This window comes from Triticum urartu, chromosome 2A (assembly GCF_056163025.1).
Source record: "Triticum urartu cultivar PI428250 chromosome 2A, HENAU_Tu73, whole genome shotgun sequence".
Taxonomy (NCBI): domain Eukaryota; kingdom Viridiplantae; phylum Streptophyta; class Magnoliopsida; order Poales; family Poaceae; genus Triticum; species Triticum urartu.
In genome coordinates this window covers 85,225,802-85,238,187 of record NC_141874.1, presented here as the reverse complement: position 1 = coordinate 85,238,187, position 12,386 = coordinate 85,225,802, and the positions used below count along the sequence as shown (strand labels likewise).

General features: G+C 45.2%; 1 protein-coding gene across 1 annotated transcript; it reads right to left on the bottom strand.

Moving 5' to 3' along the window:
- Positions 1–577: 577 nt before the first annotated feature.
- Positions 578–10,540, bottom strand: MGP2 (MALE GAMETOPHYTE DEFECTIVE 2). The gene is made up of 10 exons (XM_048698927.2): positions 10,222–10,540; positions 9,491–9,577; positions 9,332–9,409; positions 9,169–9,260; positions 8,889–9,090; positions 8,542–8,632; positions 1,861–1,919; positions 1,567–1,715; positions 1,384–1,465; positions 578–1,301 (listed from the first exon to the last, which is right to left on the bottom strand). Exons 1-10 carry the CDS (start codon positions 10,471–10,473, stop codon positions 915–917), a joined length of 1,479 nt encoding a protein of 492 aa, XP_048554884.2. The 5' UTR covers positions 10,474–10,540; the 3' UTR covers positions 578–914.
- Between the last annotated feature and the right edge of the window lie 1,846 nt (positions 10,541–12,386).

Genomic DNA, 12,386 nt, shown 5'->3' with positions numbered 1-12,386 from the left:
AAAGATCATGAGAGGCCGGACCAGCTATGGTGGGTGGTCGAAGTGTTGTCTGATCGCCTTGGCAGGCTTATCACCGATTGCACTATGTCAATTTAGTACATGAAGAGGAGTGCATGTAGTCATGCCCTAGAGATTTAGCCATGTTGATGAACTTTTGTTAACAAATCTCGATGTCGTTTCTAGTGATTGTATGATCACTAGATGCGCCTTGAATTGTTCTAACACACTGATGAAATACGCAGCTCTCGGCTTATAACAGAGAGCAGACCACCCGTCAAAAAAGAAATACGCAGCTCTCCTGCTCATCTTCCAAAAAGATGGCTACCTCATATTGCACACAGAGAACTTATTGCAGATATTTATAAGTATAACCGACTTCTTCATGTACTACAAATACAGACCATTTTTATTTTTGGAGCAAAAATACAGACCGTATGCTAGCAATGAAAGAGCAAAAGCTTCAGAAAGAACACTCCTGTGTTCAGCCTCCTTCTCTATCTCCACCCTTAGTCTGATTCTAATAAAACAGGCTTACTTTTCTTTTACAGCTCTAATGTAAAGCAAACAACTGCTCACAGAAAGCGAAAGCAGCACCCAGGAAACTTCATTTGTACCAGATTATACGGTAGTCATATAGCAGATCATTACAGTATTACTCCCTCCGTCCCAAAATAAGTGTCGCCGATTTAGTACCGGTGGGAGTAGATCCCAAAAAATCCATCACAAGCATGTCAGCGTGAATATAGGATATAGCATGCCTCAGCAGACAGATGTTATGTTACTTATGTATGTCCCATAGAATCCCTGGGTGGTTAAGCTAGTGTCCTAGAACTGGCTAAGCAACAAACCTCGTGAGACTGATCCTACCTAGGGTCAACATGCTGCTATCTCGAGGAAAATCTGGCGCCACAGTCTTAGCCAGATGAACGGTTGTGCCTCACACAAACAAGGTCATCTAACTTGTTTCCGTCCATCTTGTATAGAGATACGCCACCCATTTGGGCATGGTGTTCCTGAGCCTCACTTCTCAGGCTCTCGAGTGGGAGCAACTCCCACTTGCTGTAGTTTGAATTCCTCCGCGTTTCGCTCATATCTGAAGTTCCTGATACCGGCCCGTAGTCTGGGTCAACTGTTCCCCATACCTTGCAATTGCTAAATGGCCCCGGTTCATCTGCTTGACCCGTTTCACGCCTTTTCAAACGAAAAGCTGCAGCATGCGCTCTTCTGATCTCATCTCTGCTTGGCACATCCGACCAATCTTCCACCCGTTGTGCTCTCATTGGAGAATGGACCCGAATTATCTGCATACAGAAAAGGTAAATTGAATGGAGGAAAGATAACTTCATTTACACAAATCAGAAAGAGAGGGCAGCTGAGACTTACTCCGAGGCACTCCAGAAGTTGGTAATAAGCTCGGCCTTGCAATGGGTTGTGTCCTTTCCTAGGGGCTGAGAAGTATCTCGTCCTGAAATAATGAAGTGGGCAGAATACATACTTATACAAAACCGCAGACAAAAATGATGCTACAGAGATCTAGAGGTATTACACCCATGCATCAAAACTCACCATTCTGTGTAGCCAGGATCAACCGTAAAACCATAAATGTCGACAATATCACACATGGAAAGGGCCAATTCTACAGACTTCATACCAGTTCCTTTAGCACCTCTTCTTAGGACTATACCTTGAAAAAGGTAAACGGGATTCGGAAGTTCCTGCCAGGGAAAACAATCATCTGGTGTTCAATACAGATAATACAAAAAATAATAACTTGTTCCACATTTGTTCACCTCTCAAGAACCCAGAAATAACAATAAATAGCACATGCTCAGCTCAACAGAATATAGGCAAATATATTACCTTTATCACTGCATTTATTTCTTTATGTGTCAGACTTTTTATAATAAGCGCCTCATCAGCTGCAAGTTTAAATGTGAAAGTTAGATCATGGTTCAAATATGTTAAATATGAATTATTCTCACAGCTCAACATGATCAGTTCTAAAAATGGAAACTAGACTGAAGAGCATTGTCATGTGATTTTTCATACTTTCATAAGTAACAGAAATAAACTAATGAATAGCCCATCTTGCGAAGGACCTTTCTCATCAGTTGGTGCCAAGGCTTGGGGAAATGGTATCGTCTAATCAGAGCGCCTTCGTCACTTGTAGAAGTATCCACGGCAACTTCTTACTCGTGCAGAAGACAGTGCACCAACTTCACAACCTCAAGGTTCGCCGGGTATTGCTCAAGCTTAACATCGCGCGTGCCTTCAACTCCATCTCTTGCCTGTTTCTTCTCGAAATTCTTCAGCACCTCGGCCTCAGTCCGCACTGGGGCGAGTGGGTCTTCATCCTGCTATCCACAGCCAGTATGCGTGTTTTGCTCTATGGCACGCCAGGATCTCCCATCCGCCATGCCAGGGGGCTGCGCCAGGGCGACCCCCAGTCCCCGATGCTTTTCACTGTCGTCATCGATGCCCTGAATTCCCTGCTCCAGCATGCGGTTCACACCGGGAGACTCACCATCCGTCACCCGTGTCAAGTATCCTTCTCTATGCAAATGAGGTGGTCATCTTCTGCCACCCTAATACCCAGGATCTACGCTCTGCCCGGGAGCTGTCCCCGTCTTTGGAATCGCCTCTGGCCTACAAAACAACTTCGACAAATGTTCTGCACTCCAATACGCTCCTCTGAGGTTGACACGATCAGCACTGAGCTGTCTTGCTCTGTCATTGGCTTCCCGATCACAAACCTTGGCATGTCTCTCGGTAAGGAGGCCATCTGTGGCTGCCATACAACCGCTCGCCAACAAGATGGCCAACAAACTCCCTACATTGCCTACGTCTCTGCTGCCCTATGACGAGAGGCTGGCACAGGCCCGCCACGTCCTCGGTGCTATGTCGGTGCATCTTCTCCTTGTCATGGCGCTCTGCCCGCCAATCCTGAAGCAGAACAACTGTATCATCCACGACTTTCTTTGGCATGGACGCAAAGATGCCAGCGGGGTCATTGCCCTATCAACTGACAAAAGGTGTGTTAGCCGCTCGAGCTCGGTGGTCTTGGCATCAGGGGTTTACAGTGCACTGACATAGCACTTCGCGTTGAGTGGCTTTGGTTGCAGATGATTGACCCCTCCTGTCCTTGGCATCATCTCCATCTCCTATGTGATCCAGAAGTACGTCAAATCTTCCGCGCCTCGACTGTTTGGCCTCTCGGTGACGGCCGAGCATGTCGCTTGTGGGAGAAATTATTGGCTCGATGGCAAGGACATCTCGGAGATTGCCCCGTCCATGCTCTCCCCGATGTCGCACCGCCATCATAAGCACCGTTTGGTCCATGAGGGACTGTTGGAGCGCACACGGACACAAGACAACTGAGGCACTCTAGAGTCAATAGTGTTGGTGGAGTATGTTGAACTTTGACACTGTCTTCGTACCGTCATTCTTTTGCCCATCCCAGATCGCATTGAATGGCGTTGGACGAGCGATGACCAGTACACGGACAGTTCATGTTAATGTGTCTCGGCACCACCAGCACTTAGCATTCGCGGCCGACTTGGAATACTTGAGCACCACTATATGTCCAATTTTTTGTTTGGTTGCCAAACCAAACAAACCAAAAGAGATGTTGGACTTTCGCACGACTAGCTCGGCATCGCTTGCCGCACGCGGACAGTTGTACCCTTTGTGACCAGGCCTCGGAAACTATGCAACACCTCCTCATCGGGTATCCCTTCAACTGACAGATTTGGCATGAGGTGCTCTCTTGGAGTCGGTGTCAGCTTCACGGGAGACAGGGTCCTCCAGGACGGCTGGAGATGGGCCTAGCTTCATGTTCTGGACTTAAAGAGAGGGAGAAAAATGTGCCCGGGGCCCCTAAAGCAACACAAGGTTGTGGAGGAACAACTCACCTTTGCTCCTACAAAGTATAAAACATTAGGGTTGAAGGAACTACTTCGATGGCTACACTAGATATCGCTCTAGAGGCGAATGTAGGCCAATATGGCAATAGGAGTTCAATCCAAAACTCCTAGAGCACAAGATCTTAGATAAGAACACCAAGTTCTATTATAGGTAGTGGGGGTACATTGATCTAGTTCCAAACTAGAGGCGAGGACCTCTATTTACAAGGCTTTGGGAAGCCTTCACCTCTCACGTCTACTTATAGCTAGAACACTCTATAAAACATTACTTAAGATTCACCATTCTACTCGCAGCTACTCATGATAGTGCTGAAATTCTTCACAAATCATCTATAGAAAGTTGCAAGGCCATGAAAACTTCTTATCTAAGAAATGGTCTTCGGAGTTGGCCATTCTCGGATTGCTTCAACCTTAGAATCATCCACACGAATGCCATCGCATGTTATGACAAATCCTAGGAAAAGAAGTTGTGTTTGCAGGAAAACACATTTCAAGTTGACATAGAGCTCATTTTCCTTTAGAACTCCTAGCACCTCCCGAATGTGTTCAAATTGTTCATCCTCATCCTTGTTATAGATCAAGATGTCATCAAAATCAACCACAACAAAGGGGGGTGAGAGGGCTTAAGGACTTGATTCATAAGGTGCATAAAGGTACTTGGTGCATTTGAGTTCAAATAGCATGACTAGCCATTCAAACAACCCTTCCTTTATCTTGAAGGCTGTTTTCCATTCATCCCCTGGTCTGATGCGAATTTGACAATATCCACTTCTTAAATCTAGCTTTGTGAACACTCTTGCTCCACTAAGTTCATCCAACATATCATCCAGACAGGGAATAGGGAATATATACCTTATAGTGATCTTGTTGATGGCTCTACTATCCACACACATGCACCAAGATCCATCTTTCTTTGGCGTCAGTAGGGCTAGTACAACACATGGGTTAATACTGTCTTGAATGTGCCCCTTTTGCAACAATTCTTCCACCTTCTCCTTCAATATATCATGCTCTTTGGGGCTCATTCGATAGTGCGGAAGATTAGGAAGACTTGCTCTTGGAATTAAGTCAATTCTATGTGGCTCTTCAAGTATGTTCTAAAATTCTGCTACTAAGCCATTTACATTGTTGGAATTTCAACAACTGGGTGCTCTTCTCCTTTTACAATAAGTGCAGCACACAAATCTGCCTCTTTCAAGTCTTCATAAACTCGTTGGAAGTGTGGGAGATAGTTAACATACTTTTTCCCCTCCTCCTTACCATCAGTTTAGTTTGGTAGAATAATGATCTTTCTCTTGTTCCAAATGAAAAAGTAAGAATTTTCCTTCCCTTTATGTGTAGTATCCACATCAAATTGCCAAGGTCTCCCAAGAAGAACATGGTTGGCATCCATGTCAACCACATCACATAACAAATTTGAGCAATAATACTTGCCCAAAGGAAGTGGCGGGATGCATTGTTTGGTGATCCTCATTCAATCATTTCTTGATCCACCCAATAGTGTAGGGATTTGGATTATCATGAGTTTCTAACTTCAAATGGTTCACCAAATTCTAGGAGATAAAATTCCCGCACCTACAAATATGAATTACTCCCTCCGTCCCATAATATAAGAGCGTTTTTGACACTACGCTAGTGTAAAATACGCTCTTATATTATGGGATGGAGGGAGTACTAATTTGCATACCTTGCCATTCACCGTGCATTTGCTCTCAAATATTTTCTTCCGTTGTGTGTCTTCAAGATGTGGTATGGAACATAGGAGATGCTGAATCACACATACCACCTCTTCACCTTCTTCTTGATAAACCTCATGTCCCTCTACATCTTCAGATTCATATACCTCCTCATCGTCTTCACCATCATGGATAGTTGTGTTCACAAATTTCCTCAATAGGCAACCATTGGATATGTGTCCCTCTTCACCACATTTGTAGCATTTTGGGCCTTCATTTGCTTCCCCTTGCCTCTAGTTTGCTTCAGGACAGGTCGTTTTGCCTTTGGTGGAGCGGCCTTTTCCTCCACTCTATTAGTGTGACTCCTATAAGAGCCTTTGGTATGAGGATATGGAGCCTTCTTTCTTGTCCTCACAAACCTCTCCGCCTTTTAAAGCTAGAGTTTGTGCTTGATCAATGGACTAGATTTGTTGCATCATCAATCGATCTTGAATAACATCATTGAGACCATTGATGTACCTTGCAACTTGTTGATCTTTAGTTTCGGCAAGGTTGCACCTCATTTGTAGCCTTAGAAACTCCTTCGTGTAATCTAAAACAATCCTATTTCCTTGAGCACAATTTTGAAATTGGATAAATAAGATCTGGTCATAATCAGCGGACAAAAATCTCCCTTTCAAAAGACTTCATTTGCCGCCAAGTTCTCACATGAGATTCTCTTCTCAGTCTATGTTCTCCTTGAACACGATGCCACCATGCACCGGCTCCTCCTTTCAGCTTGTACGTGACCAAAGGAACTCTACGATCTTTCGAACCTCCATGACCTCAAAGAAAGTCTCCACTTCATATAGCCAATCAAGACACCCTTCAATATCAATAATTCCTTAAAAGTTGGGATCTCAACTTTCACCTTGTATGTATCCCTTGTATATGTAGGGTTGGGTACTCTCTGATATGCATAGAGATCAGGTTGTTCAAGGTGATCATCATACACGTTGAACATAAATTGGCCTTCTTGAAGTACACGTTGAACTGCACATTGTTGTGGTGGTCTTGCTCCAAGATTACCTCCCCTTCTTCGTCGTTGAACATCTTCTGTAGATGAATCTTCTTCATTGGCAACAGGGGGAACACCCTTTCTTATCATCTCAACCAGCTGGTCGAATCTCCGATTGAGATCTTCACACAGCCCTTTGAGCTGTTGTTATGCAGCATCCATCCTCTTCTCCAATTGTTCCATTGCTTGTTGCAGCTCGCTCTCAAAGAAACAACAAGAACTAGTGTGGATCAACGGGGCACTAATACCACCCAAAGCAGCACAAGGTTGTGGAGGAACAACCCCACCTTGCTGCTACAAAGTGTACTCCCTCCGGTCCTTTTTAGTCAGCATATAAGTTTTGTGTGAAGTCAAAGCATCTTTACTTTGACCAAACTTATAGAAAAAAGTATCAACATTTTACAATGCCAAATCAATATTGTTAGATTCATTACGGAATGTAGTTTCATGGAATATATATTCAATATGGTAGATGTTGATTTTTTGTAATATATATTTGGTCCAACTTTGTAAAGTTTGACTGGACCCAAATCTAATACGCGGAGTAAGAAGGACCGGAGGGAGTACAACACTAGGGTTGAATGACTACTTCAAAGACAACAAGTAATCTATAGGGTTGATCGGGGTCCTCTCCGACCAACTACCCCCCCCCCCCCCTCCCAAGCAACAGATCCTCTCCTATGGGTCATTTAGGGGCCCACAGGTTGGGAAAGATCAGGTGTAGGCTTGATTGCTTCTCTTTGGGCTCTTCATGAGACCAAGGGCCGACATGCGCATTAATAGCTATGCCTGCATGCATATGATAAAAGGGTTATATGCTATGATGATTATGAACCGTGAGTCGGTTCGTATTGTCTGCCACATATCAAGGACATGACAAGTGCATGTCGCTTTTTTTACCATCGACCCACTAGATGTAGCGCACCTCTTCTACTTTCTCCCATTGATAAGTAGGACCTGGCGAGCTGGAAGGGCTCGGCTCGTCAATGCCGCCTGCGCACACCGCCCTATCTTCTGACAGGCCCACGTGGGACGAGCAGGCTGGTCGCCCGAGATTGTTTGTGGCATGGTTTGTAATAGGCTATTGTGGTGCCCCCCAAGCCCTATATAAGGCAAGGACTAAGGCTGGACAGAGGCTTCGTGACTTTGAAGGGTAGCTAGGAAAAGTAGACTAGCACTCCAACACTTCTGAGAGAGATAGAGAGTTCATCCTGTAATCTATGCTACATAAACAGAGGAAAACACTAAAGCAAGACATAGTGTATTACACCATCTCGGTGGCCTGAACCTGCGTAAAAAAAACTTGCTTTGGTTCCAAGATTTCTAGAGTGTTTTAGCCCCTGGCCGGACAAATAGAAGGGGATCCTCACGATCCCTGATATGGGCGAACCCATCATCGACAGCAAGCCACATTTAGCTCGTCGTCCGGCAACGCCGAGATCCTGCACTGGTGACCGGTGGGCCATCATTTCCACTGCTTCCCCCAATGGCCTTAGGAAGGGTCTTGCCTCTCTCGCCATCCTCACAGATGGACCGCAACGGATGCATATTTGACAGCGAGCGGCCTTCTATCCAGAGACTCATCTTTGCCAAGCATGGACCCAGGTCAAGGCTGGTGCACACAGATTAGGTCGCTTACTTCTGACGACCTAGTTCTTCGGGGCTGAGCAACCCCTTGTCTTCTTCTCTTGCGCATACATCTGCGCCATGTCATGTGTATGTAGCTGTATAACCCTCTCCTGGACCCTTTGCTACTCTCTCCCTATCAGCGAGATGATATGCAAATCTACTGCGAATTTGCGAAAAAAATAGCCTATCTTATCTTTTTTTTTTTTGGAAAGCCAGGATTGAAGTCAACTGGAAGAAATCAGGATTAAAGCATTACATGAACCCTTCAGTATTGGTGCCATATTTCGAGCAGCACCCCTGACAACCAGTCGGAAGTCCCTTTTCAACCCAACATATTTTGCATATTTCTGCAGATGAAAAAAGAACAATGTCGTTATGGAAAATGTTACATGCATCATTTGCAGAAGGAATGCAATTTTCAGTTGGCAGAATAGAATTAGTCTACAGCTATAGTCTATATGACACTTAAACAACACAAAGCTAATAAGAATGGCAAACGGCTGACAGGCAAGAAGAACATTAAATTGCCTGATAAGTAATAACAATATAAAGGAGGACATTGCAGGGTCACCAAGTCGATGAAAACATTATCAAAGCTATTACCTTATTGACAGGTGCCTCATTGTCTCGGAAGACAGCATCATGAGCGTCAATTTCTTGTCCAAACTCTGTTTTTAAGAGATCTCCTGAGTTGCCAACGACTGCGCATGTCGCAAACTGGCGTGGATGGAAAGGGGGTCTAGCAGGCAGCAAAATACTAAGAAGCTCTTCACACAGAGTACGATTGTAGCATTTCTTGGCACCACTGCATATTTAGAAAAACAAATTTACCAGCATGAGTGGCATTACTTTATAAGAACAATGCAACAAATTCCCAACTTACAGCTGTGCTATTCTTTTAGGTGCATAATCCAGCCATCCATCAGGTCGCACATCTAAGTACTCCCTTGTCAAGACAGTCGTCATGTTGCGGTACTGACAGCACGTCAGTATTAACATGTGTATTTACACTGATAAATAAGTGATTTCAGAAGCCACGTGCTGACCTGTTCCCACAAAAGGATAGTCTCACAGACATCATATTCGTATTTTAGTTTCTCAAAAAACTTGAACTGAGCATTATACTGCAAGTCAAGAAACATCATCATTAGTGAATCTTGTTGAATAAAAGCAGCAAGCGCATATGAACATGAATGAATACTGACCCAAGTGCTGTTCGTTCCTTCAGGAAACTTAAGGACTAGCTTGCAATGATCAACAATATCGGCTGTGAGGCCAAGTCCCCTGCTTGCCTAAATAAAGTTGAGATTTCAGAAGCAAAGCTAAAATAAGAAGAAACATTATGAACTAAAAAAACAACCACAGCAACCTGGGAAATGTTGGAATAGTGTGTCAACTTTCAGTTCTTGAGAGGGTTCAATCTGAGCTAAACATAGTTGCATAATATGATGACCATTTTGCCTTTCTAGTACACATGGCAACAACTTCCTTATTAATTCATAGCATGTTATCCTACAGATGGCATCCCCTTTTCCATCTACATCACTAAATTCAAGCTAGTACACAAGAAGTATAAACCATAACAAAGCTTGGGTGTGTTCATAGTTCAGGCACTAGCTCACTTATTACTACCTTGCAAACATGGTGAGCACACACCCTGAGTAGAAATGCCAGAAAGGAGATTCCCTTTATTGAGAAGGGGATATGAGTCCCCCCATGTCACATGAATGAAACAATGATTTCGGCAGAGTATTGTGGATCCGCGATGGACCGACTGCAATTCAGAGGATATGAGTAGAACAAACACAGCTATTGTCTCCCCCAGTCGGTGTTCCCAATCCCAGTTACCAATTTACCATATACCGATATACGCACTTGTGTATAGTGGACAAACGGAACAAATTGATCTCTCCGCAGTGGAAATGCAGTGACGTACCACGCATTGCTGGACGCGGGACTGGAACCCCGAGAGCTCCCGGACCTGGTCGGGGTCGAGATCCAGCCTGCTCGCCTCAGCAGAGGGCTGGTCCGGAGAATCTAGGGTTCGGGCGCGGGGCGCACTCGGGGAGGTGAAGGAGGACTGGATGAAAAGGACGGCGAGGCAGAAGGCGAGGGCCAGCCACAGCAGCAGCACGACGGTCGGCCGCCGCGCGGAGGGCTGCTGCGTGGACGGCGATGCCCTGGTCATCGGCGCCGTCGGTCTGGAGACACAGAAGCTTGGGCCGGCACTCGGCGGTCGTCATAAGTGGCCGATTGTGTCGTAAGCATCTCAGAATAAAATGGTTTTAGCGTTAAAAAATGGATTTTAGGCACGTAAAAAATGGATTTTTTTTCGTCAATTTTGAGTTGCTTACAAGTTACAACACGTGTCACGTGGTAAAAAAAATTGGATACTTACCCTAAAAAAAATAGGATACGGAAATTTTATCTGCCCACTATAAACACATTTTTCAACATTTTCTACCATCCACTAAAAGAACATTTTCTATCACAGCAAATGATGTAAAAATAGGGCATCGAAATAAACATGAGCATTGCATCTTCCAACATTTTAAACTATCAAATGTTCAAACTTAAACACGATAGACTCACTACAAAAGTTATACGATAAAAACCCGCTACTAGGGACACAATACTTATCATCATCCTCATTGTCGACATGACTCCAAAACTCCAGGATCACCTCATCCTCATTGTTGACATGACTCCAAAACTCCAGGATCACCTCATCCTCATTATCGAGTTGCTCCTCGGCTTCGTCATCGTCTGACTCAACCTTGATCACGAAGGGGGCCTGCATTTCCTCCTTGATCACCTTTGAGGGGCCAGCCCCGCCCTCCTTCTTGAAGCAGTCTTCCTTCTCCTCCTTGTGAGACATAATCCGTAATTCGGGAGCGAGGAACTTTGCAACCTCCTAGCTCCTAATGTCCGGAAAGTTCAGCTCGGACTTCACTCGTTGAAGGAGCTAAATCCGACATATCTCAGCGTAGGGGATCCTAAGCTAGGCGTCATGGAACAATGGTGACAGGAACACAAGGTTTTACCCAGGTTCGGCCTCTCCGAGGAGATAATACCATACGTCATGATTTGATTGTATTATAGCGTTGGGGGTGTACCAAGTACATGTGATGTACCACGAGATTATAATGTGTTTCTACGAGCCTGACCCCTCGATTTATATAGGTACCGGGGGTCCTAGGGTTACAAGATCCTAGTCGGCTACGTATGAGGAGACATGGTTCTCTAGAGATCCAGTGTCTTGTAGTAATAGTATACGTCAAGCCTTCTGGGTCTCTCTTGCTGCCCTAAGTGGCCCAGGAAGGAACCGACATAGGGGTCCTTGGCCCGGTCCATCAGGTCGGGAGTCAACGTGGTGAGAGGCCCCATAGCCGGGGCACCGACAGTAGCCCCTGAACTGGTCTTCAAGTCCGGTCGCACCTCGACTAGTCTGAACTACTCTTCGTTATTAAACGTCGGTCTCTAAACTGGTTCCACAAAAGCACCCCGTTCTCGATCTGAAGTCTAGTGCTGAGCTTTTATCCGAGGTGCTTAGTGATACGTCTCCAACGTATCTACGTTTCCTAACGCTTTTCCTCTTGTTTTGGACTCTAATTTGCATGATTTGAATGAAACTAACCCCGGACTGACGCTGTTTTCAGCAGAACTACCATGGTGTTGTTTTTTGTGCAGAAATAAAAGTTCTCGGAATGGAACAAAACTTTGCGAGGAATTTGTATACAATAAATAAGAATTTCTGGAGCCAAGACCCACCGAAGAGGGGCACCTGGGTGGGCACAACCCACCAGGGCGCGCCCCCTCTCCTGGCGCGCCCAGGTGGATTGTCCCCACCTGGTGGCCCCGCAGACCCTGAAACCGACGCTATAAAATCCTATTTTTTCAGAAAAAATCAGGGAGAAAGAATTATCATGATCCACGAGATGGAGCCGCCCTCACCTCCTGTTCTTCATCGGCAGGCCAGATCTGGAGTCCGTTTGGGGCTCCGGAGAGGGGGATCTACGTTCTTCATCATCACCAACCCTTCTCCATCACCAATTCCATGATGCTCCCCGCCGGGAGTGAGTAATTCCTTCGTAGGCTCGC

Coding starts and splice junctions, on each gene's coding strand:
- MGP2 (XM_048698927.2), bottom strand. CDS start 10,473: ATGACCAGGGCATCGCCGTCCACGCAGCAGCCCTCCGCGCGGCGGCCG. Junction 9,410..9,490: donor AAGGAACGAACAGCACTTGG/GTCAGTATTCAT, acceptor CTTGACTTGCAG/TATAATGCTCAGTTCAAGTT. Junction 8,633..8,888: donor ATGAGGCACCTGTCAATAAG/GTAATAGCTTTG, acceptor TTTCATCTGCAG/AAATATGCAAAATATGTTGG.